We start from the raw sequence: 25,937 nt of genomic DNA on the forward strand, positions 1-25,937 counted from the left end.
CTCACCATGTCCTGCGTTCTTATGCGGGGAGCGGGAGCAGAGACCCCGCAGGCCGCCCCCCATGACAGTGACGATCTCTCTTTAGCTGATTTATGTTTTGTGACAGGTTAACCCAGAGACCTGAGGGGACTGGAGGCAAAGAGTATGTGTGAGAGCTCCCGAGTCTCAGCTGCTAAGTGAGGAGAAACTGGCCTTTGCTCTGAGCAGCGAAACCTCTCCTCGGCCAACTGAACAGCTCTCACCTGAAATCATCTCATTTGTTTCCCCAAAGCCTAACCCAGACATGCTAAGTACTAAGAAGACCCCTTGGCAAGCCCGAGAAAAGAGGCCTCCATTACTCATTCCTCCACCCCCAAATGCCTGAAGCCTGCCGAAACTTCTTCCAGCCATGAGGTGGCAGAAAAACAACCGATTCAGAATCCAAAGCAACTGCCACAAAATGTCACCAAAGCAACTGCCTAGTAGATCCTATATAAATGTATGAATGAATGAATGAATGAAGTGTATCTATTCAATAGCATAACTGACACAGTGGTGGGTTCATTAACACTAGGGTGGAAAATCACCTTCTTTGAACCAGGGGTCTCAAAACGTTTTGATGACATACCCTTATTGGTAAAAATTGTGAGCACATCCCTCCAGTATCTACAAATTAGTTTTCCCAATATTTACAACCATAAGCAGGGAGTGCTGCATGGCTATGTTCATCATAAAACATGAACAAAACATTTAAAAATCATAAAAGGATTAGGTAAAATACATGTGAACAGAAGCTCTAATATGTTCGTACCGTAACCCAGTGGATTGTGTGGTGTGCCCGCTGAGGTGCCTGAGCCCCACTCTGGAGACTGACCCACACATAGTCTGCCTCCTCCACACACAAGATGTCTTGGGCAGGGAGTAATTTGAGTTTGATTATGAGCATCTATGTGGTTTTTTTTTAAATGCACACTTACCCCAAGTGTGCTAAAGATAATTTGATAGGGTTATGCAACCAAACAAAGTACATATTTTCTTGTGTAAATCAGTAGAGTTACTAAGATTGAGGTCAACGGCCTAGAGACTCCTCTCAGAAATATATGGATCAAATGGAGTCCAGGTACATTTGAATAAGAAAATTGGTGTCTAATGAACCTCTATAGTTCCCAAATGTTCAGAGATGAAAATCAGAGAATAGGGTTAGAAAACAAGGTATGTGGGAATTGTTGAGCATGACTTTCAAGAATAAAAGAACTGGGGTAGCTGATTCGCTCAGCTGGTTAGATCGCGGTGCTAATAATACCAAGGTTGCCAGTTCGATCTCCGCATGGGCCAGTGAGCTGCACCCTCCTTAAAAAAGGGGGGAAATCCAGGTGAAATTGATTTTAATAATATTTTTATTTAGCCAAATATATGCAAAACATTCTCATTTCAACAGGTTATCAATATAAAAATCATTAATTAGATAGTTTACATTTTTGGTAGTAAATCTTTGAAATCCAAAGCGGATTTCACACCTATGGCACATCTCCGTTCAGACTAGCCACCTTTCAATATGTGGCTGGTGGCTACCATGTTGAACAGCACAGCTCTAAACTGGGACATAGGTCCTGGGAACCCCAACAATCCACAGAGTATTTGAGATATGCTATATTAAAGGATAAACAGCACCAGATCACTTGGACCAATACAACTATAAACACAAAAAAAGGCAGGCATAAAAATTACAGCACAGTGGAGCTCCAACGTGTGGGAGTTACATGCTAATAGAGCACATTAGGCAAACATTAAGTCTAGATCAAGATTCCCCTTGACAATCCCTTCAGAAAGCAATTGATACACCACCCAATTTCCTCCCACCTTAGAACAGACGCTGAGTGTTTTGTCTCAATAAAAAAAACCACGGAGCTGGAAAATTCTAGGAGCACACTCAGCCTCTGACACCATCAGTCTTGAGAAGCTCGCTGGACCATCTACAGGGGGTTCTGGAAGAGGAGGGCTGAGGACAGACCTACCCTAGCTCCACTCATGCGTGGAAGGATACTAGATGATCAACACCAGCTTTCTAGTCAACGAAGTTTCTATGTTGTGTAGTTTCTAGTAACAAGAAGAATCCAGAGAGGAAAGGAGGGTGTGTGTGACCATAGAAAAGGAGACCAGGGAGCTTGCCCCACACACAGAGGAGACCTTGACAAGACACAACGTAGGTGGGAGAGAGGGTGTTTGAGGAGAGAGGCAGCCAGTCATGTCCTCAGAGCCTGCAAGAAAGAGGAGCGGGCCAAGGAACCAGCTGGCAGGGAGCCTCAGAAATTCTTTCTCTAAAGCAAGCTTGACTGCCCTCATTGGCCACGTAAACAGAAAAGGTACTGTTGCCCGAGCGTCCAGGGCTCTAATTACCTGTCCACACCTTCACTCTTACCTTCTTCTCCTCCTCTAATTCTCACTGAGGCTCCTGGCAGTTAGGTGTTCCTGGAATCGGTAGCTGAAGCCCCCTACCTTGAATCTCAGTTCTCTTCTTTTGAAAACAATGACGTCAGTCAGCCTTTGCCCCATCTCAGCTTTGTGTCTGAATAAATGGGCAAGGGCTGCATCCCTGTCCACGTCCTTGGTGATGGTTGTGGGAGCGTACTGAGCACAAACCAATATTTCATAACTTCTGGCTCCTTTTCCTCTGTGCTGGCCTACTGCCCTGGTCTGCTTCTGGGCCAAACCCATTTCAGGCTGGATGTGACCACATGCTGTTTGGATTAAGTTGCATCCAGTGATAGAAGGAATGGTCCTTTATCCCGGACTGTGTATCACCAAGTTCCACCCAGAAAAAGACCTGGAAGGGTTACGCTCCTCTCCTCTGTGTCATGCATGGAACTTCATCCAGCACATGACCCAGGGAGGGCTCTCTGGATAAGTGCTCAATGCCAGAGCCCTGGTTAGACAGAGGTCTGGCGCTGGGCGTTCCCAACACTGGGGCATCTGGAATGGTGCATCCTCTGGACGGGGGAGGGGCAGAGATGGAAAGGGGAAGAAGAGCGAAGGAGACAGCCCTCCTGGCAGGAGAACGTGAACTGCACTCCATCTCCCTACTATGGCAGGCACCACACCAGTGCCTTGGGTACCCCACCAGTGCATGGGGGTCCAAAAGAACGAGGTTTTCCCTGTCTTCAAGAAAATGTAAATTTTAGTTCAGGAAATGGGCCCAGGGCAAGACTTTAAAAAGCAAAACAAGCAAGTAGGAGAAATTAGTCTTCAGGGTCCTCCACGCCCCCCCATCCTACGTTGTCCATAACTTCAGCCATTTGTTGGACGATTATACGGTTAATCTCCTGCGCGTAGCACTCTACAACAATGAAGGTACAAAGGACAGTATTTACAAAGTACTAATGTGCTTTGCCTGTATTCATTCCTGAGAACCCGAGCTTCATCTTATCCATCTACCTGGGAGTGTCACAGGGAAAGTGACAGAGTTAGACAAAGGTAACGTCCACCTTCTGATGTGTGAAACAGAATTATGTGGAAATGCACGCACTTGTAGGCACGGCGATTGTCTTGAGAGAAGACTTCCTAGATTCCTTTATCTCTCTCTCTCTTTAGTATCAAGGGCCAAGCCTGGAGAATCCGGATGATTTGGCCCAAGGGGCACCAGTTTGAGACCCCTGATTTATACAATCTCTCAGTTCCTTCCACTTCTGAGATTCTGTGGCTCCCTGTGCTGCCAAAGACCCAAAGAGGAACTCGATTGAAGAGCTGCAAACCTGACTCTGGAAGTGGTAGAACACAATAGTTATTTGTTACATACCTAATAACTTGATTTGCCTCGTTTTGGTAGATGGGAGTAGGAAAGCACTGGAAGGTCACATTCGTCTCACTGGACCCCTAGGAGCATACAGCCCTAGCCTGACCACCTCACAGGACTAGGCAGCTGATGACAGGAAACAACTCATGGTCCTCAGAGCAGAGGCTGAAGGATTTCAGTGGTCAACTGAATAATGGCTCCCAGAGAACTCCAGATCCCAACCCTTGGGACCTGTGAAAGTTACTCTGTGTGGAAGAAGGGACTTTGCCGAGGTGATTAAATTAAGGGTATCAAGCTGAGGAGATGATCCTGGGTTACTTGGGAGGGCCCCAATTATGATGACAAGTGTCCCTAGCAGAGGGAAGCAGAGGGAGATTTGACTACAGAAGAGGAGAAGGCAGTGGGATGACAGAAGCAGAGACTGAAGTGATGCCATCTGGAGATGGGGAACGGGCCACAAGCCGAGAAGTACAGGTGGTTATGAGAAGATGGAAAAGGCAAGGCAACGGATTCTCCCTAGAGCCTCCAGAAGAAACCAGTGAAACTGATTCTGGACTCTGGACAGAACTGTAAGAGAAAAAATGTGTGTCGTTTTAAGCCACCAAGTTCGCGGTAATTTGTAACAGCAACAAGAGGAAACTAATACACCCCCTACCCTGGCCACTGCAGAGACTGGCCATATGACCTCCTTTAAGATGTCTTACTGTCCCTGAGCAGCAAGGGTTCCAAGAGGGCCATGTCTGGCCTACCCACCCTGGGCATCTGAGTGTCCACGTCAGGGTGGGCAGTCGGGGGAGGCAGCCAATGGACATTTCCTCCCCTGCACCCCACCTCAGGCAGAACAGTGGGGGGGTGGCCTTGGGGCTGACAGCTGGTCCAGGACAGAGCTCCTGAGCACCTTCGCCCTGGGGTTTGCTGGGTGTGGAGGGTGCTGGCCTGTGGAGAAGCACCAGTATGTGCCAGCTTGGTCCAGAACGTGGAGTATATGTTGGCAGGAGATGTGGTGATCTGAAAATTCAACAACGGGCACACTAGCTTCCAAACCGGCTTCCTTCCTGGGAACCTGAACCAAGTTCAAGAAGAGGGATGGCTCCATTAAAATGTGGGGGGAGTTCAATCAGATGGTCGCCTTGTAGATTGAAACCCATTAGTAGTGTCTGCACCACTATCAGAAGAAAAGAGAGAAAGAAAACATGAGTCTTTGTACCTTATACAGGGGAGTATCATTTCATGAAACTTTTATTTCAGTTACACACATATCAGGTCACAATGCCACATATTCCCAGGCATCTTGAGAGATGAAAGTTTGAAAAACAATGCCCCCACCCAAATCTGGGTGTCATCAATAGCCACCGAGACCAAGTCAGCACCAGGAATGACCACAGAGGTGGTGTCAGGTGAAATGGTACCAGCAAACTCCCAGTTGGCACAAAGGTCATGAAGAGGGGGCGTGAACCAGTGGGGAGGAAGAGCCATTGGGAGGAGGGCCCCCCACAAGGCTGTGCCCATCACCCCAGGAAGAGGAAGGCAGAGACTTCAGGCCCATATTAGGGGAGAACGCCCAGGGCAGGTGACCCTGCTCTTCACTTGTTTCTACAATGGTGGCAATCATGGCACCTACTTCCTAGGGTGGACGCAAGTATTTCATGAGTTAATGTGTGTAAAACTCACAAGGAAGTTGCAGGGATGCAGCCATTGTTTGAGAGATGGTAGCTGCCATGATCATCCATTAAGAATGCACTACAATAAACAACAAACTGGGCTAAGGAGCTGGCTGTAGGTCCAAACCCTGGACGCCCGTCATTACCTCCCTGAAGAAGCTGGTTCTGAGCGTGCCCACCTTGCTGGCCTTGCCCCCTCCCCATGTCCACCCAGCCGCCTCTCCTGGTTCTGGGGTTGAGGTCCCCAGAATATTCCACAATAGCTGGGCCTTCTTCATCCAACCAACTCTTGGGCAGAGACCTTTTCAATTCTGAGTTCTTCCAGCTATTCCTTCTGTGCTCACAACCAGTATCCTCCCATGTAGATGAACAACATGGCGGTGACCGGGATGACGTGAAAGACTTCGGAGGTGGTCAACGGCAAGACGGCAGCTCAGCAAAGGGCTCCGGAGTCAGACGGTCTGGGTTCACATCCCAGCAACACCACCTACTTGCTGTGTGCCCTTGGGCAAGTTACTGACCCTTTTTTCTGAACAGATCCTGACTGCCACAGCTGTCACTCATCCTACCAGCAGTCAAACTTCCTTTTTACCGATATTCATAGAAATACATTTGACATACTGACCCAATACATGTGTGTATAACTGAAATAAAAGTTTCATGAAATGATACTTACCCTTAAGAGGTACAATGACTCATTTTCTTTCTTGTCTTCTCTTGTCTTCCTTTTCCTTTCCCTAAATAAGGAGCCTGGTAGTGACTCACTAATGTGGAATGTGTCTCAATTTCCTCACCTGTAAATTGGGGGAAATTGACACACTTACCAATAGTAGGTGCTCTTGGTGGCCCACCCATGTCCCCTCCCACAAGCAGCTTGGCTCTCTGCCAGCTGGCTTCCCTTGGATGCTGGAGTATGCCTGCTGGGAAGTTAATACACCCAAGGTCAGCCCTCAGACAGGAATTGGTGGGTAAAGGCTCCATGTCATCACCCCTGTGGCAGGACAACCCTGAGACATGTTCTACACAGGCTCCCCCAAGTCCCCAGCAGGAAGGAGCCCGTTGCCCACATCAGTGACCTGCTCATTCATGCACTCTGCATCAGCTGCCCTCCCCCCACTCCCCCCACCCGTTGCTGTCCTCTGGTGACATCTTCCAAATAAACTACTTGCACTGGACTCCTCGTCTAAAGGTCTGCTTCTGGGGGAAGCCAACGTAAGACACAGCCTTATAGGGTAGGTATGCGAATTAAGTAACTGTGAAATGTTCAGCGATTCCAGACTCATAGTAGATGCTCAATAAATGTCAGCTAGAAGGACGAGGCAGAGGCGGAGAGTTCCTGCCTGTGTGGAATCATGTGAGGTACAGCTGGGGAGGGAAGAGTCTGCATAGTGAAGGTCAGAGCGGCCTGGGTGGGAGGCCCCAGGAGGTGCATTCTTGGAAAAGAATATGCTGTTTTTCAATGTGGAGATTCTCCCCACCTCTGTGGATCCCAGATATCTATTTCTCTCTCTCTCTCTCTGTCTCTCTCTCTGTCTCTCTCTCTCTCTCTCTCTCTGTCTCTCTCTCTGTGTCTCTCTCTCTCTCTCTGCCTCTGTCTCTCTCTCTCTCTGTCTCCCTCCCTCTCTCTCTCTCAAACAGCAGCCTGCACACTTAATACTTCCCACTTGAAAAGCAGGTCAGGCCAAGAGGGAGCCCTGCTGAGCAAGGAGAAGAGGCCAGCGGTGGGACTGCAGGACCTGCCCGGGGCCTGCCCACCCTCGGACCCAGGAATTTGATCCCAGACCCTCTTACTGATCCCCAAACACAGTCACACACAAAACTACCTTCCTGTGACTCTGCTAAAGGGAGTTGCAGGTGTCACCCAAGGTGTGGGTTGCAGAGGGTGGAAAGCGGGCAGTAGGAAAATTTCTGCCTCTCCTGTGCCAAGCAAGGAACGCTGGTTCATGGGGTCGCCTGTCACAGGGCCCCACCACAGAGGGGACAGTATTCCAGCCCAAGCCCCAACCTCAGCTCTGACTCACTGCTCAGCATAGGAAGGGAGCATGGAATGTATGTTTCTGCACAAGGCCTTTGGCACGTGCAGCTGCCAGGTCTCGGCTCCAGGGACAGAGTAACCTACTTGTCATCAGAAAGACAAACAGCCTCTCGGGTTTGTGCATGTTCTCCAGGGACGGCACAGGTCCTCAGGCTCAGTGTGGACAGCCCCCAGCCCACCGGCCTAGGCTCAGCAAGGAACTGAGCACCCCATGTCCAAATGGGCCCAGAGGGCCCCACTCAGTCCCCAACCGAAAGACCAGCCCCCAGGACAGATCTGCTCACACGACCTTTCTTCAGTCCCCAAGCTGTTTGCTAAGCTTCCTCTCTGGGCCCAGAGAAGGCAGCAGCTCACCAGGCTCTCCTACCATCACCAGCCAGTGAACACTGGGCTCAGAGCCAGCCTGTCTGGAGGTTGATTCCAGCTCCACTGGATCCTTGTACATGACCTTGGGCCTCAACTTCCTCCTCTGTACAATGGTGATAGGAATACTGGTAGCACCTCCCTCAGAGGATGGCCCAGCATTTGTCCATTTGAGTAGATATTCCTGAGCCAAGCACGGCTCCAGGCAGAAGATAGACAGAACAGACAAAAGTCACTCCCTGGACGAAGGTGACATTCTGGTGGGAAAAGACTTGTCAGTCATGAAAACCAAATCACTCCACTAAGTACGGTGAGAGTTATATGAGGTGTTGTAGGCAGAACATTCAAAACAGAGCCTGGCATAGAGGTGTGTTCAATCAGTATTGTTACTGCTACTATGACCACAATTTCCTGACCACATCACGGCTTACCTCCGTGGTAGGGCGCCTGGAACCTGGCTGAGAACCTGCCCTATCGGTGGGCCCGTGAACCCCCTGCCTTCTCCCAAGGTGGGAGGGAGTTAACCACTGTGGCCTTTACCTCTCCCTCCCCGTTTGCTGGTTGCTGGGCTCTAGTCTCTACGTTGATTATACGCTGGGGCTCTTGCAACCCTGCTGGCCCCAGGAGCCCTCTCCACATCCGTAACTGAATTACCATTTTGTTCCAGCTCACAAGAGCGCCACTGTGGGAACACCACAGGCAGATGGAATTTTGGAGACCCTGTCATTTGTTGGAAATTTTCTCTGGCTGCCTTTGTATTAACAGCCATACATTTTGCTCTCAGGCCCCGGAATGGGTTTGGGGTGGGGAAGGAGTGGGGATTGCTGCTGAAAAAAAATTAAGCAAGTTTCTCTCTGGGCTGTTTTAGCCTTCCAGAGATTTCTACTCTCTGGCCACTCAGAGGCCAGGACACAGTCCCAGAGAAGAGTGAGAGGGGGGCAAGTCTGTATCTTCCAGACACACTTTTTCCCTTCTCTGACCGATCTCATGACAAGAGGGGAAGCTGAGTCAATTATGGAAGAATGCAGCTCACTCTTGGCCTTCAATCCATCCCATCCCAATCCACGTCTTCAGGGTAAGGCCTAGAGCACTTTGCCTTTGGGATCTCACTTAGTTTACTGTTATTCATACAAGAGAAACATTTAATTGACGGCAGTACAATCAAACTTGAGAAAACAAAACACAGGCTGACTTTTTCTTCATCGCACCTGCCCATTTCACCCACTTGTACCCGTGGCCTGGGATCCGTCAGCACTCAGTTTCTGTTTCTTGGACCAGAGCCGCACTGTCCAAATATGGGAGCCACCATCCACACGCCACTATTTACATTTAAATGAATTAAAATTAAAAGTTGCCATTCTTGGTTGCAGTGGCCACATTTCAAGGACTCAACAGCCACCTGTGAGTCGTGGCTACCATGGTGGATAGCACCGAAGAGAAGGTTTCCATCATCTCAGGAGGTCGCACTGCACAGCTCCGGAGAGATTTTAACATAAAAGGCAGGAGGCTACCAACCAGTGATAACGCTTATTGGGCACGTCCTCCGCATTCACACTGTGCTGGGCGGAGTGGGGGGGGCTGCTGCCTTCCAGTGGTTTGCTACCTGACCAAGGAGAAAGTCACAGCTAAAGACAAGAGACAATGGCACGTGCCTGGTAGTGTCACAGGGACCTTCTCAGAGTCAGAGAAGAGCAACAGGTCTATATTTTCAAGATACCAAAAAAAAAAAAATGTCTGCTGGTCCATCACATGCCCTCTCAGCCCAGTCCCAAGCAGTCTTGTCAGAGGCTTCCAGAAACGGGGACACCCTCGGCCCCTTGTGCAGGTGCTGCTCCATGTCTGGGGCTCAACCCCACATGTTTTGGAGGCTCCCCAAGCAAAACAAAAAGGGAGTCAAGCTGGGCTTCAGAGCTCACCCTTGCTGTCACGGCATCTCCCCCCAGCTTTGGCCTTCCCAATCCCCCCACACCAGCTCCAATACACGCCACTGCCTGTGTCCCCTGCCCTCATGGCCCCCAAGGCCGTCCTCTCCCCAGGGCCCCCCTCATCCAGGTCTTTCCACTTCCAGGATTTCCTGCTGCAGCTGCTTGCCCTTCCTTCCCTCACCTCGACCCAAACACCATACCTGAGACCCAGACCCGCAAAGTAACAACACTCTATCCAAGAAACTAATTTCCAAGGATATTTACTTTTAACAGAAAATTTCCAGAGACTGGATATCAGAATAGAAGCCTGTGTCTAAGGGGAGGATTTGCAGGGTGGCTGAGTAGACAGAGCACCACGTAAGTGAGTGGAGGGCCTGCCCTGAAGCCCTTCCTATTTATGAAACGCGTGACTTACACATGACTCCACATCGCTGGTCTCTAAAATACGCTATTTGTTGGTCTCCACCATGGGTGTGATAATACCAGTCTTAGCATTTGAAGGATCAAGGATTCCATGAGATTCCGTGGATAAGAAAGCTACAAAGCCCAATGCAAATATATGTTGTTGTTAGTAAGAAGAAGGAAATATCATCCAACATCCATCATGGGGTGTAGCACACACTGGAAGTTTCCTGAAGATTGTTTTTTTAATGACCCTGGAGTAGAGGCTGAGGAAAGACCCTTTTAGGCAGACAGTGTCATGGCACGGCCCCGGATCAGATCACACTGATGACTATCTACACAGAAGCAGAGGTTCTGAATCGTTTTAGTGACCAAGAGTGCTCTGGCCACGTGGTGCAGCCGTAGCTCCTTCTCAGGAAGGTTTCATTTTTAAACGTATAAAGTTAAAGACAAGGGTTACAAAGACAATCAACCGTATTGAAATACAGTTATCAAAATATTCTAAAAAATAAATGTGTGAGAAAATCATACATGTGCTTCTTGGTTAACTCATTAAATAACAAGATCTAGCAGCACATCTAATAACAAATGCACTTTCAAAGTACTGAGGAGTAAAGCCTGTGTGTCAGAGCATCTACTTCCACTCAGGATGGAGTCACAGATACTCTTGGTGACAAAGTCACAGTTCCTGCCAAGTAACACTGTGTTTAGTGCCTACATTCTTTACTGAGGAAACACTGCATTTCAGTTAGAGATTAGTGAACAGAAAGATGGAGCTTTTCTTCAACCAGATTTAGGGCTCCCCTGCATTCTAGGCATGAACCCCGGGTCGAGAACCCTTAAGGACCAGACTTATCAGGGTGATCACTTCATAAGGTATATAAATGTCTTCTCGCTATGTTGTACATCGGAAACTCATACAACATTGTATATCAACTGTAATTGGAAAACAAATTAATTTTTTTAAAAGAGAACCCTTGAAAGAGGTACCCTTCTACGCCTACCATTTGCTGCCATCTTTCTCTAGTTCACCATTACAGGGATGGATCCACATGGCTGATATAAAGGCAGTCCCTTTGCAGTACATATTCGCCCACTCCACAACCCCTTCCGCATGGGAACTAGGGTCCAAGGTTACCCCCCAACTCCTGCTCTCCTGAAGAATCCTAATAGGGCTGCCTCTCCAGCCTTGTTTGTTGTTTAGGGACAATGTAATCACAGTTCCCCCTTAATTGAGCACTTACTACTGTGTTTCCCCGAAAATAAGACCTAGCTGGACAATCAGCTCTAATGCATCTCTTGGAGCAAAAACTAATATAAGACCGGTCTTATTATATCATATTATATTATATTATATTATATTATATTAATTATATTATATTATATTATATTGCATTATATTATAAGACCCACTCTTATATTATATTAAAGTAAGACTGGATCTTATATTAATTTTTGCTCCAAAAGATGCATTAGAGCTGATTGTCCAGCTAGGTCTTATTTTCGGGGAAACACGGTATGTGCCAATGATGGTTGTACAAGGTGCTTTCTGCTCATTATAACATGAAACACACAACCCCACAAATGGACAGTGTATGATTCATGGGGAAACTGAGGCTGAGAGGTTAAAGGTTCACTGACTTGCCCAAGGTGATAAGCAGGGCTTGAATTCAGTTCTGATTACAACTCACCCTCCGAATTCTTCAAGCCTTGAAATTGGACCAAGTTAAGAGTTGTGACAATGACAGTTTAAACCCAGTCACCCTGGGCCATTGCCAGGGAGGTGAGTGAGTGTGAATGAGGAGCCAGGAACCTTTCCTGACTTGTAGCAAAGTGACTAACAGGGTGGCACCCCCTCCTCAAGGGGAAATGAGGGGATTCTAACTAGAATTTCAAGAGAAAGCATTTTGAAAGAAAAGAGTACAATAGCATCTTTGTAGCTGCAACAGGATCTCTAGGGCACCAGAAGTGGGGTAGTTGGGGGTGGGGGTAGACAGAGCTCGGCAAGCTGACTCTGACCGGGACCTGCAGACCATGGCCGGGTGTGCAGCGCGGCCAGGAGGGAACGCTCATGATACCCAGGAGGCCACCCACTGCCTACAGCCAGTTCCTGAGCCAGGGTCCAGGTCCCCCAGGAGGTGCACACTGAGCCTCTGTGTGGACAGACAACAGACCCACTCTGTCCTGGAGAAGGAGGCCTCTGTGTCCCACCTACCGTCCTCCAAGCACAGGATGGACATCCAAATGGCCCATTCACTGGCCATCCAGCCTCTCGTCCTCAAACTGGCTGCAGCCTCCACCACCACCGGGCCCAGGCATCCCAGACAGCGTGACCCAAAGCCCCCACCCAGGCCTGGGCACAGCTGGAGCCTAGCTCTGGCCCTTCCACTCCAACAAACACCCCTGCTTCAGAGCAGGGTGCTGTGACCCCACCATCTGCAGATGCTCTGAGGGCTATCAGATTATCCTTGAGGCCAGAGTTCATTCACCTCCTTTGGGGAAAAGGATAAAGGGGGTGGTGGCTCCTGTACTTTTTGAAATTACAGCCCTTTGATGTTACAGGTTTGACTATATTTGGGTCTTCCCTTCCCACACAAACATATTACCAAGCTTTTAAAAGTACTAAAGCAACTTTGTAAGTGCGTGACAGAATGTCTTGAGAATTCCGTGGTGCCGGGTCCATTGGAAGTCACCTCATAGCACTGGTGCAAAACCAGCATGGACAGAGGCAAGGCCAGCCTGGACAAGCCGAGTTTGTCCGCGGATAATGCTCTCCCGTCAGGGACACAGGGCTGACGCCTGGGGCTCGTGAAGCACAGAGAGGTAGTAGCAGTCAGGCCCTGCCAGCCAGGCCAGCAGAGCACGTCACTGCTCTGCTGGATGGCAACACACTGCTGAGACCCCGCTCAGAACCCCAAGCCTAGTGCACCACCCACAGCCAGGTCCCTCCAGTGGCATGCTGCCAGGCTGCAAGGAGCACCTGTCTGCTCCAGCGCAGGTGCCCACAGGGCGGAAGGACACCCAGGTGTGTTGGGACATCCACGGGCTGGTCCTTTTTGTCTCTGAGTCTCACTGTCCCATCTCACGTCCACACATTGCAGGCTCTGACTTTTCTCTTTTTTTCTCTCCCTTTCTCTCTGCTATCCCCTATCCCCTCTGCTGTCTTTGACTAGTTTTTTTGGCTGATGGTCTTTCTGGAAAAATCTCTACCCGACTTGGCTCCCAAACATGGAACCACGAACTTGCTGCCCAAGCCAAGATGGAAGGATTTGAATTCTCCAGATGGTTCTGGAAGAGGCTGTTTGCTCATTGCAAGCAAACACCCTCGAAAGCCAAACAAAAACTGCCCACAAGTCAACAGCATGTGACACAGCCCCTTCCCACTGCCACTTAGCAGAAACCCAAGCCCATGGTAGGCTGGCCGGTGGGGGAGCTGGGCTAGAAGAGATGCAGCAACCGCAGCCCCTACCCACCCTCCAGCAGTGGCGGTCAGCTGGGCCTGGGGCCAGGACGGGAACTGGTGCAGCTGAGCTGGCTGGCAGAGGGCACCAGGGATCGCAGGCAAGGTGGCTTAGGCGACATACGAGTCAATAACATCTCCATCATTTATTATTGGCAACTATCTCTAGCCTATCTTTATGATTAGAAAGGGAAAACCAATTCAGAGGATTGGAGGAAAATGTCAAAACTTCACCATTGCTCGTAAGAACATAACATAATAATATAACCAATAATCTTAAGAATAGAACATAATTATAGAATGAAAATGATTAGCATCATTTTTAAATAAGTTGCTTCCATATCATGATTACTTCTAAGTGTAATTAAAGGACACGTAAGATAAATAAAAATGAAGATGAAGAGCGAGGAGGAAGGCAGTTATACAAGGAGAGGCCTGTATACCCAGAAGTCTGAACAAGAAGCGGAAGTCACTCTTGACCTACCCTCAGTCTCCCCATCGGAGGTTCCCAAGGGCTGGAGTTCTCCTGCCCAAATACGCCTCCCAGCTGCTCCCTCTGGCCAGCCGCAGGGCCCATTCCTCCATGCTGTCCACCAGGACCACCATCATTCCCCAGACACGCTTCCCTCTACTCCACTCCCTGCACTCTCCCCTACCCCCAAAACTGTTCTCCAACATGATCCCACCTCTCCAAGCTCAAAAGCCCTCCCATTGTCCCCTCTGCCCTCAGAATTATACAAATTCCTGGCTGGGTTGGGAGACCACTCTGCCGAGAGCCTCGTTTCTAGGAGGTTCCCCCCAACTTCCTCCCATCCAACTTTTGCCTCCAGGGCTTTGTACATGCTGTTCCTTCTGCTGGGCTGCCTTTCCCTCTTCTTGTTGTTATATTATTTTTTAAATTTGCGTCCATCAAAACTAAATTTCTTAACGGACAGTTGTATGACTTTGAATATATGTACAGATTCCTTTAACCACCACCAGACTCAGCATATAACAGTTCCATCACCCCGAAAACCTCCCGTGTCCTGTCCCTTTGTAGTGACAACCTTTCTATCCCTGACCCCTGGCAACCATTACCTGTTCTCCATCCCCATAGTTTCATCTTTTCCAGAATGTCATGTAAACAGAATCACACAGCACATAACCTTGGAGATGGACCTCTTCCACTCAGCATAAAGCCTCTGAGAGTCCTCCCTGTTGTTCTAGGTACCAGTACTTTTTGTTGCTGACTCCACGGTATAGATGGACCATAGTATGTTTCTATCCAATCTACCGTTGAGGGACATCTGGGTTGTTTCCAGTTTAGGGGGATTCTAAATAAAGCCACTACAAACATTTGGATCCAGGGTTTTGTGTAGACATAAGTTCTCGTTCTTCTTGGGTAAATACACGGGATCTCTGGGCATGTGGTAAGTGTATGTCTAACTTTGGAAGAAACTGACAAACTGCTTTCCAGTGTGGCTGCATCGCTGTGCGTTTCCACTGAGCGTTCCAGTAGCTCCACATCCTGGCCAGCACTGGACATCGTCAGGGTGTTTTGTTTTCCAGCTATTCCAGTAGATACACAGTGGCCTCCCTTTTCTCCACTTGAAAATTCCAGGCTATTCTTAGACACTCCCTGTCCTAGAGCCTCCCCGTGCGCCCTCACTCCTCAGGCTGGGGCTGAGGGGCGCTCTTATCTGCATCCTCATCAGAGCATTTAGCTCATAGAAAAGGAACGTTTCTTGGTGTTTCAATGGAAGCACCTGCTACCTGCTCTGCCCCACATACACACCCACACAGGTGCACACACACAAGCAGCATCACTCTATTTATTGTTACATCTTGCACCCTAACACAATGTCTGGCTTACAGCAGGTGTTTTCTGGATGGATGGATGGATGTGTGGATGAATGTCAAGGCAGCGGGGAGAGAGAGGGAGCACCAATACACACTTACACAGAGCTTGTTAATTCCCCTCCTGTGGCCTTGTAGATGTGCCACAAGAATTGCAAAGCACTGGGATAAGACTCAGGTCCTGCCCAAAGAAGATATGTGTTTGTTCAGAACCTGTCAAGGCCCAGAGACCAGCACGAGGCCCCCACTGTTTCCTCATCGCCACATCTCCCTCATCCTCCCTTTCACTCTCACCTCCCTTCACCCCTGAATTCACCAGCTACCTTAAAGCACCTTCCAGCTTCCTCTCAGCGAACAGTTCTGGAACCACCAGGCCAGACCCTTGGGAACACAACCAGGCCACTTCCAAGAATATGTGTCTGTGTTTGTGGGGGGACCAAGGGGTTCACACAGAGGAGGGAAGCCTGGGGATGACCCACAAACGACTGATCCATCCTCACTCTCAGGCCAGGTGGCCCTTTAGAGCAAGCCCACGTAGACACATGCAGACGATACAGGATTGTACTCCAGATGCCCCAGACGGAAAAATTTAAGCAGTCACATCAAGAAGCGATCCAAACAAAGACTCTGCAGGCCGCTCACAGCACCCGGGGCCTCCAGGAAACCTGGTGCACTCCGCTTCTACGTTGGTACCTACATTGGTGGAAAGGGAGGGTTAGGCTTCCCAGGCCTTTCCTCAGGGGGTTGTCAGCATAACTGAGGCCCATCTGAAGCACATTTCTCTCACTGGCCCCTGAAATGGCTTGAGGAACTCATCTGCGAGACCGACCCTGACCCCTTCCAACCCACTATTTTCAGACCAACCCCTGCTTGCTCTGGTGGGGGCCAGTGGATTATTTAAAACCGTCTGCTCCCAGCCAGCCCTGTGGACACCCTGACTCATATGTGCAGCAGGAGCTGCACGGTGACGGGGGTGACCACAAGAGAGAGGGTATCAAATTCCCGGCAGGCTCCAGAGCTGGATGCCTCAATTCCCAGTTCTGATTCCAAAACCAGTTTAAGTTCCTAAGGGACTCACCCAGACCTTCGGCAGGGCGATTTGCTGGTTACCCCAGCGTTAGACCTCAGGGCCCGTGGCTAAGTGGAGGCTGCCTCCCCATCCGACAAGGAGGCCCCGGGAACAAAGACTAGGCTAACATCTCCCACAGACTGGGTATTTCCTGCCTGGTGAGAAGAGAGTTTTAAAGGAGCAAGAAAACTAGAATAGAATCTATTTACACTGGACCGATATTAAGAGAAGAGTCCCAGAAGCATCCGCTTGACTGGAATTGAATGAAATGCATCGGTGACTTCCTTACTGTTTGCTGACAAAGAAAGCCTGTTTTTGTGGGTCCTCTGTAAAACCCACATTCTGATAGCTCCTTTGGGGCCCCAAGTGTTTCCACCTCAGTGATCCCATTCGCTCCGCGTAACAACCCATTATTAATACCCGTTTTACAGATAAGGAGCCTGGAGTACCGGAGTGCTGTCTCAGAGTCACACACGAGCCTCGTCTGGCACAAACCTCCTTCTGGTTTCACACCCTGTGCCTTTGCTCCACCACCGCCAGCTGTATCAAACGCCTCAAACATATGAAGAGGCCACTGTGTCTGTGGTGGGGCCTGCATGGTGGGGGGCAGCGGGGAGAACCAGGAGATCCAGGCTCAAGGCCAGTTCTGAGTGACCTGGAGGACACATTCCTTCTCTGTCCTTGGCTCCTTCACCTGGAGACTCCCCTCTGAGCTACAATCCAGGGATTTAGCTCTTGTTTCTTCCCAGGAGAACTGACCCACGCGTGGGCTCTCCTGGGACCCCCTTTCCCCGCAGGGTGCCGGCCTGATGTCATGCCTAAAGCACAGACACACCTCCCACACCCACACTCCGGGCCCTCAAGGGTGGCTGCAGTAAAATCTTTGATGAAGAGCCTGAAGCAATTTGTTCTTGTGAGCTTGTCTGATTTCCACTTAGCCGGGCACTCAGATCCCCATGTCCGTGGATAATCAGAAGCTGGCCACACGCCATTGAAAACAGCCTCAACGTCGAAACAAGCTCAAGTCCACAAGCAGGGAGACAATTATCAAAATCCTGGTTCTGAGCATTAAAAGTATGGTTATGAAGATTTTTTTCTAGAGATGTCGACATGGAAACATTCTTTGATAAAAAGTGAAGCAAAACAAGCTGTAAAACTGCATGTTTCGTATAATTTGAACTCTTTAAAATAATATCCAGAGAGTCGGAAATACAATACAATGATAACTATGGTTACCGTAGAAGTTGGCAGTATGGCTGCCATATACACACACACACACACACACACACACACACACACACACACATATTTACCCCCCAAGAATCAGGAAGAAAACTTTTATTTTTAATTTGCCAGTAATAGTCTTAACTTCTACCAATAGTTTTCATCCAAGCTCAGAGTCTCTGGCATATATCAATTATTATTGTAAGGAAAGGTGGCAAGTGTCCCAATCTTAGCTTTAGAAATTGGCACACCAAGCCATGGCAGAGGCCCACACCCCTTCAGGATGATCAAAAATGCCCTCATAGGTCCTGCAGCTCAGTGTTTACTTTTTCAAAAAGACATTTAAGAATTCCAGACTTGTAGCTTTATATTTCTAACCCAGGCTTTCCCATCTTATGTACATTGGATCCGTAATGTGATGGTGTTGAGGAATTACTGGATAAAGGCTTCCATCTTCAAACAAGCTGGGGAACCTGACATCTCAGGTTTAATGAGTTTAAAAAGGTTTCTCTACGGAAGCATTCCCCAAGATGGGCTTGTAGCATGTATTATTTCCCAGGTGACTTTCACCAAAACCTTCTATTTTAAGACTCGAGATGAAGGAGTGGCAGGGATATTTGGGGAAGTGCAGCTGTGAGCCCCAGCCTTCCCTGTTCCTTCAGCCTTCCAGTCCTGTGGTCCTCAGTCCTGGCTGTATGCTGGCATCACTCAGGAGCCTTCAAACAGTCCCTTGGCCTGGGTCCCACTCTGGATTCGGCCTGGGGAACAGTCAGAGCCAGGGCTGAGAACCACTTCTTCCTCACACACTCTAAGTTGCCCATGCTAAGAAGAGGTCAAGACCAGGGAGGAGGTCCAACCTCAAAATTATTCACATATCACCTGTTTTTGGAGCTAGATGGAGCCTCAAAGGACGTCTAATCCAATCTTTCATTTTATAGCAGAGGAAACTGAAGTTCCCCCAAGGAAGAGGAGGATTCCCAGTCCCCTGCCTCTTCCTTTGCTGGTTCCAGCCAGTGTCAGGCTGCCCCTTGGACGCCAGGCCTCTGGACCACAGGAGCACAGGACCCTTCATTCAGCAGGCTAAGCAAAGGAAGCGTTCCCATCTCCAAGGCTATTCTGCGGCCAGGGGTTACCCAGAAGGCCTCTATCTCTGGCAAGTGGAGCCTGATGCAATGAAATCCTGACTCACGTCGTCTTCCTAACACAACCCCAGAGCTGAGGAGGAGAAGCCAGGAGACTGCTGGCTCACGGGAACAGGAAGCCCACATTGGCAGTGGAGCAAACACATCCACACAGCCTGAAGCTGCCAGAGCAGAAGGCAGGTACCTTCTCCCCTCCTGCACTCCACCTCCCCCGCAGGAGGCCTGAGAGGTTCTGCCATAGACTTTTGAAGCCTGAGATTCCTGCACACAAGGGATGGTCTTTCGAGGGATGGCTTGGCCCCCAGTCTCTTCTGGCAACACTCTTGCCCCTCAATAGGAAATTGTATAGGAAAAAAATCTCTACACTTTTCAGTTTCACATCCTGTATCTGCGATCACTCCCCTTTTTCAACCTTAGGATTCTATTATTTCTTTCTCTTTAGCAGCTTTGCGAAGAAAACCTAGAAGGATTAGGAAGGGGATGTTCTGCAGTGGAAAGTGGCACACACGCGTGCGCACACACACACACTGCCCCATAGTACCCTTCCCTGAGCCGCCAGCTCCTGCTGACCAGCCCTCAGCCTCAGGTGCACAGAAGGAGCTGTTTTCCCAGAGACCTCCATCCTATGCGGAATCTCTAAACACCCTTCTAAACTCCAGGCCCGCAGCTAAACTCCTGGAGAAGTATCTCTGGTGAGCTCCATTTTGCCTTGTCTGAGTTTGGGGTGCGGGAGTAGGTCATAGAAGCCAACAGGAGGCCCCCTGGGTTCTTTTAGAGTTCAAAGTCATCAAAATGGCTGACACCCGCCCACAGGGCAGGTCAGTGAACTGCAGGAGCAGGTGCGTGGGGGCTGCAGGTACCTTCTACCTGGAACAGAGCAGATCAACCCCAGGGGAAGCCCCTTTCCTGAGGCTACACGTGAGCTGAAGCTAAGCTGCCTGGTCACATTCTCAGAGGGTCTATCTTTCCCGCTTATTGGGGTCTGTGAGCTCTATCAATGGAAGAGCGACCTTCACAAGGTCCCCGGCTTCACAAATGACATCCCAGGCCAACCAGCGTTCCCACACCCGCCCTGAGGTCCTGGGAGGCGGAGGAAGATGGGGCACCTGGGAGCTGGGCGTTGGAACCTTACCAGAGCCAATTTAATTCTATGGTAATAAATGTAAGGCACTCCTTGTTTAATATTCAAACATGGCTAAGCTATAGGAGACAATACCAAATTCACATGCATTTTTCAGTAGAATAAAGTCATTTCAAAGGCATCTATCTCACTCATCTGAGGCCGCCGTGGGTGCCCCACAGAATTCTCTCCTCTCCCAGGGCTATGGATTGATGAAGTTTGTACAGCGCTGCTAGTAGGTTACGGTCCAGCCAGGGCGTGCGGATCCGTAATGAAAGCCCCTTAATAACGCTCATCCCCACCACGGGAAGCAGGAAAGCTGACTGTCCTGCCCTCCCACCTCCCCCACCCCCTGTCCTAGGTGCACAAATGAAAGCTGCCACCGCCCCCATGCAACCTTCGGGGAACAATTCTGGACCCCGGAAACCGCGCAAGCTCTGCGTGCCCGCAGCTTGTGAGCGCTGCCTGCGGCCACCTGTCGGGGTGTCCACCCTCCCCTTCGGTCCGCGCTGCCCCTCCCGGGATTCCTACCATGTCCCCCGTGGTGGCTGGACCCGCTGCTTGGCGCGCTCAACCGGCTCACCAGCTCATCCCGCTGCCCCCGGGCCGCCTCTGGAGCCGTGGCTCGCCTGGCTTCCCTGGACGCGGGTTTCTCGGACCGAAAGTCTACAGCTTCTCAGCGGCAAAGTGGCCCTGCGACAACTCCCGGGCGTGCGATGCGTGCGGGGTGCTCTGCGGATGGAGTTGTTAGAGGAGGTCTGGGCGAATGCACGAGGGGTCTGTAGGTCTGCGGGGGCCCTCCCGCAGCCGCGAGCCTCCGAGATCAGCTAGGGACGTTTGCACAGTTTGCAAAGTCCCTGCCGGCTGCTCCGGGCCCTGCCTCCCCACTTCCCCGAAAGCGCGGGAGGGGGGAGCTCCTTTCACAATAAAAGCCCTGCCCGGGGCTCAGGCAGCCACAGCCGCCTGAAGCAGAGACCCAGGTGCTAGGAAGGAACCGTCCCGCCCGCCACGGAGGCAGGAGGCACGGGGCGCCGGGCAGGGCCTGTGCGCATTACCCAGATCCCACCTCCAAGGTGTGCGGGTGCTCTGTGAGCACGAGGCAAACTCGCAGGAAAACAAGTCTCTTTTACTGGCATCTCCTAGTCTCCTTAGGGCTCAGTACCCAAGGGCAGTTTGGAAGGAAAATCTGTTGAACACATGAACAGTTTTTCTCCTTGAGAACTAATCAGTGTTTAAGTTATAATAGCTGGAGTAAGTGACTGTTACAGATCCGTCCACTATGGATGCATAGACAGTGCCTTGTGTCCCCTGCGTCATCTACAGGTGCGCTATGGCACAGTGTTAGCAGGACCTAAGGGTCTGCACGCTCCTTGAAGAAAGGATTGGGCATGGAGTCCATAGCCCAGGAATTGGGGGCTGGTTCCTCTGTTAACAGCTGAGTGACCTTCAACCAGTGCCTGGACCTCTTTGAAACTTGTGTCCCTAAGCAACCCAAGGTTTGGATCTCAGGATTCTTAAGAGCCTGTAGGCAGAGTCAGCGGGAGAGCACCCTGAGAGAACCTGGAACCTGGTGACATATGACCCTCCGAGATTGAAACTAACAAGAATCAGTGTTCACGGTCAGAAACTGGCCTCTTCCCAGGAGTTCCCTGCTGCAGAATACTTTGAAGTTGTCACCGATAATAGTGCTTCTTAAGCAGAGCAAAGACCCAGAGAGTCTCCTTAAAGTGTGGGCAGGAGGGCCAGATCTAAGGAAAAGTATTTTGCAGTCCTTATTATGATCCATGTGCTTTCTGTAGGTCATTTCATGTCATCATCATAAACGATCCTCAGAGAACAAATTTATTATTACCATTTACACCTAGGGAAACTAAGGATCAGGGCGTTGAAGTGACTTTCCTGACGGAGGATGGTCAGTAAGCAGTTCAGCAAACCAAAGTCTATTTGCCAGAGCAGGAGCTCGCGGTGGAGGAAGACATTGTTAAAGAGCGGAGGCAGGAGGCAGCGCTGAGAACTGCAGCGTGTGTGTGCACAGGGGGCCGGGAGGGTACAGTCTGAGCACTGGATGAGGAGTGAGAAGAGGCAGTGGGACGCTCCAGACTTCTCAGTGCTTTGTGCAGGTGTTTGGGGAAACCACGTTGTCCTCCCTTGACTGTGACCACCTAACGCGTACATTCTGTGTGGTGACTCTTTACACAAACGTGTGTGTATAAATGTACTAAAAGCTTTATAAACCATTATTACATGTGGTACACTCTGATTTTGTTCTCTTCTATTCCATTTTAATTGTTTTTTAATGGTGGTCTCAAATCACTAACTTTTTTTTCACTAATATCCACTAAGGAGTGTAGTTTGAAAAACACTGTGCTAGAGAATGGAACAGAGCGATTTCTTTAAGAGTTTTCAAAGGGTTTTGTGGTATTCTGCAGAATGTATCTGTTATATATCAAAAGAATTTAAAAGGCAGGGATTCTGTTGGTCAAGTGTGAGGACACTGAGCATAGTTAAACAGATTTTTGTTTTTTGCAGTAGAACTTGTCAGAGGCTTTGAGGTTAATATGCACTGAGGTTTTCTGAGACAGAAGGAGAGTGCCCAGTTTTTCCCAGGTTTCCTGGATGCAGAACTCTTTTTCAGAGGAATCAGGTCAGAGGACTCTTGGGACATACTTGCGAAAAGCTGCTCCAGAAACTGGCCCAGCCACATGAAGTGTCACGTAAAACCAGAGTCAAAACTCTACATTCTGAAGCCTGACTCCCAAGCTCGCAACCATGCTGTTCACGTGATACTCTGCTCAGCTAAGGGGGCTCCCAGACGGTGAGTGTAGCAACTCCCTTTGTAAATGAACAACTACCACTTCTGTCACCCGGACTGAACGTGAGCAGTCACTACTCTGAGAATGACCACCTGGGGTAAGCAGATAAAACTGAGTGCTGGACCCACGGCGCTGAGCGTGCACCCCAGCTCTGCAGCGACTCCCCCTGGCCCTCACAGGATTCTGCCTAGAAAAATCAACTTCCCTTTCTTTACTAACTCCTGGTGTCTGCTGACTCCTTCCAGCTCTGGAGTTCTATCATTCAGACCACTTTACCCTGATTATCTCAGATGTGGCGATTTACCTCCCTGATAACATCCTCCTCCACAGTGCCTGTGACTCTGTGACTCAACATGCCTACAACGCTGACATTCTTTGTCAATGCCCTTTCTCATTCCGTCCCCCTGCTTCCTCGCACTCCATGCATTCGTCCAGAACACATTTGTCACACACCCTGTGTTTGGTGTTGAATGTCAAGAGCAAGGAAGACGTACCACCATGTTAGAAAACTGTCTGGCTGTGTACTAAAGCTAAATGTCCACGTCTTCTGTGACCCAGCAAACCCACTCCCAGGCCTGTACCCAACAGAACTGTCTATACTATGCACCAAAAGCCATGTACAAGAATGCTCATAGCAGCATTATTTGCAGTGGTTCCAAGCTGGAAACAACCCAAATATCCATCAACAGTAGAAACAATAAGTTAATTGTGGTGCATTCACACAGTGGAGCATTTTACAGCAATGAGAATTCAAGAACTGCATACACAATGACAGACGCTCTGTGAAGGGAAAGAAGCCAGCCACAAAAATTGGCCTGCCTCTGATTCCACGTATCTGAGATACACAAACAGGCAATGCTAATTTCTGCTGTTAGAACTCAGGTGTGTGGTTGCCCAGAAGGAAGGTGATGACGGGGAAGGAGGTAGGAGGGGCTTTTGTGGTGCTGCTGTGTTTTGTTTCTCCATCTGGCTACTACTGGTGTCAGTACCAATCACAGATGAAAATGCATCGAGCTGTAGTACTTGTGATGTGTGCACCTGTCTGTCTGTATGTTAACCTTCAATAAAAAGCTACGTAAAACAAAAATTAACACATACGTTCTCTAGCCTCAAAGGACTCATAATCTATACCAGCAGGCTCCAGATTTTTCTGATTATTCAGCTCAGCAGCAGTAAGTTTTTGAGTATATCCCCATATATATGCATTACGCCTTTACAAGCTACTTAAGTATACCACCTGATCACCTACTGTACAAAACATACGACAACAAAGAGACTTTGAAAGACCTTCTACCTTCTTGTCCCCCAGCTCAGGGGACCTCCCAGACCCGAGGCCTGGGCTTGGGGACAGGGCCTCCTGCAGAGGTGCTGGGAGTAGAGGCAGCACCCAGGACCTCACAGCTGAGCCTTGAATCAGACTCAGCCCTGTGGGCTTTGAACACTTGATGAGAGTGAAAAAAGTATTGTTTGAAGATTGTTAGCAAGTTTTAAAGAGACAATGAATGTAAGGAGCTTAACACCTACTAGGTGCTCATGAAATGACAGTTCTCTTCTCTTCCACCCTCACCAAGGCCTTGCTCATAGAACCCTCAGTGAAGCTATGATTTTCTTACCTTGTTCCTGTATCCAAGCAGCAGTCTAGAGAATGAATGAAGGGCAGCCATTAGCTCAACGTGCTTCCTACTTCCAATCACTTCTTCTCAAGGTCAGGAGACCTGTTTAGCTGGCCTCATCATTTAAGATCTGAAGGTGAATTCTGAGAACTCAGGTAATCCTGAATAGTTCTTACCACTCATGGACAGCGAGCTCCTCAGAAGGAATACAAAGGAGGAAGTGCACTGAGCTTCAAGGCTGGCAGGCAGGATGGACCCATCCAGGCTGGTCCCAGAATCAAGGGTGTAAGAGAGAAACGTTTTAAATAATGAGGACGGGAAGAAGTAAATAGCACCACCGTGTGGCCAACGTTTCATATGGAAGCTGCTCTCTGCCTTGACTGAGCCCTGGGTTTTCCCTAGCTACTGTACATAATGTCCTGGCTCCACAAGGGTGGAGACAGAGCTAAGACAAACTCAGGGCCATAAGGACAGTTGACCCCACAGTCTGTTCCTCACCAGGTGGCTATGTGCCCACTGTGTCTCTAGAGCCTCCTCACTTGGTAACAGGCTCTAATTCAACCATCTCTTTCATAGGCATTTTATAGACCTTGACTTGAGCAAGCCCCACTCCCCTCCTATTTACTGCCAGCTGATCGTTCAATGTGGGTGGGATTCATGAAACAGTATTTCTTGCTAGAGTCCTTACTTCCACTGTCCATGGCTGTCTACCTTCTTGTGTTTTCCTGAGCAATAGGAGGAAAGATGCCATCACTGATTATTCACAGGTGTAATGTTGGCACCTGTCATGATGCTTGGCACAGAGAACGAATTTAATATTTGCTGAGTGAACTAATGTTAAAGTGATTGAACTGTCCAATACGTGTTGTATCTACTGATTGCAGAAATCATTTCCCTCACTTCTGGATTCAACACTTAGTATCGCCTATGTGCCAAGGACTGTGTAAGGGGCTAGGGGGACAAAGACGACTAGAACACAGTCCTCTGGCCACAAGACCCTCCAGTGGGGGAAAGTATGGATGTGAGCACTGACTAGAGCTACCAGAAAGGAATGAGCAAGTTTTACTTGACACCTGCAGGAGGAAGATAAACCTGCCCGAGTAGGTGAGCTAAGGCTTCCAGGACGTCTGAGCCAGCTGAGTGGTTAGGGCGGGAGGAGCTCTCTGAGTGGGCAACGGGGACAGGGGAGGCCTTGTAGTCAAAGGGAGCAGAGCCATGTGCGTGGGGTTGGATCAGGGTCATCTGTGGACTTTGCAGATCAGGACGCTATGCTTTCTGTTGGGTTTGAAGGACACAAAAGGCCCACCTGCACAAGGGTAGCATGTGGAGGTATGGTACGAAGTCGGGGCGGCCAGTTGCTCAGTGGTTAGAGTGCAGTGCTCATAACACCAAGGTCGTCGGTTCGATTCCCACACGGGCCAGTGAACTGCGTCCTCCACAACTAGATTGAAGACAACGACTTGACCTGGAGCTGATGATTCCTGGAAAACTACAGTTCCCCAATA

The 25,937-nt window shown here is 49.5% G+C and overlaps 1 protein-coding gene across 3 annotated transcripts in view; it reads right to left on the minus strand.

Annotated features, from left to right (window-relative positions):
* GASK1A (golgi associated kinase 1A) overlaps positions 1-24,685 on the minus strand; it is a 49,513-nt gene extending 24,828 nt beyond the window's left edge. The window contains exon 1 of one of the 3 annotated variants that reach the window (XM_019727503.2): positions 24,433-24,685. In XM_019727503.2, coding sequence (XP_019583062.2) covers positions 24,433-24,483 — 51 coding nt within the window. In that variant the 5' untranslated portion in view covers positions 24,484-24,685. Of the gene's footprint in view, positions 1-20,537; positions 20,905-24,432 lie in introns of those variants that run through there. The other 2 variants (XM_019727506.2, XM_019727504.2) reach the window with 2 other exon arrangements.
* Positions 24,686-25,937: the final 1,252 nt, after the last annotated feature.

This window comes from Rhinolophus sinicus, linkage group LG10, assembly GCF_036562045.2.
Source record: "Rhinolophus sinicus isolate RSC01 linkage group LG10, ASM3656204v1, whole genome shotgun sequence".
Taxonomy (NCBI): Eukaryota; Metazoa; Chordata; class Mammalia; order Chiroptera; family Rhinolophidae; genus Rhinolophus; species Rhinolophus sinicus.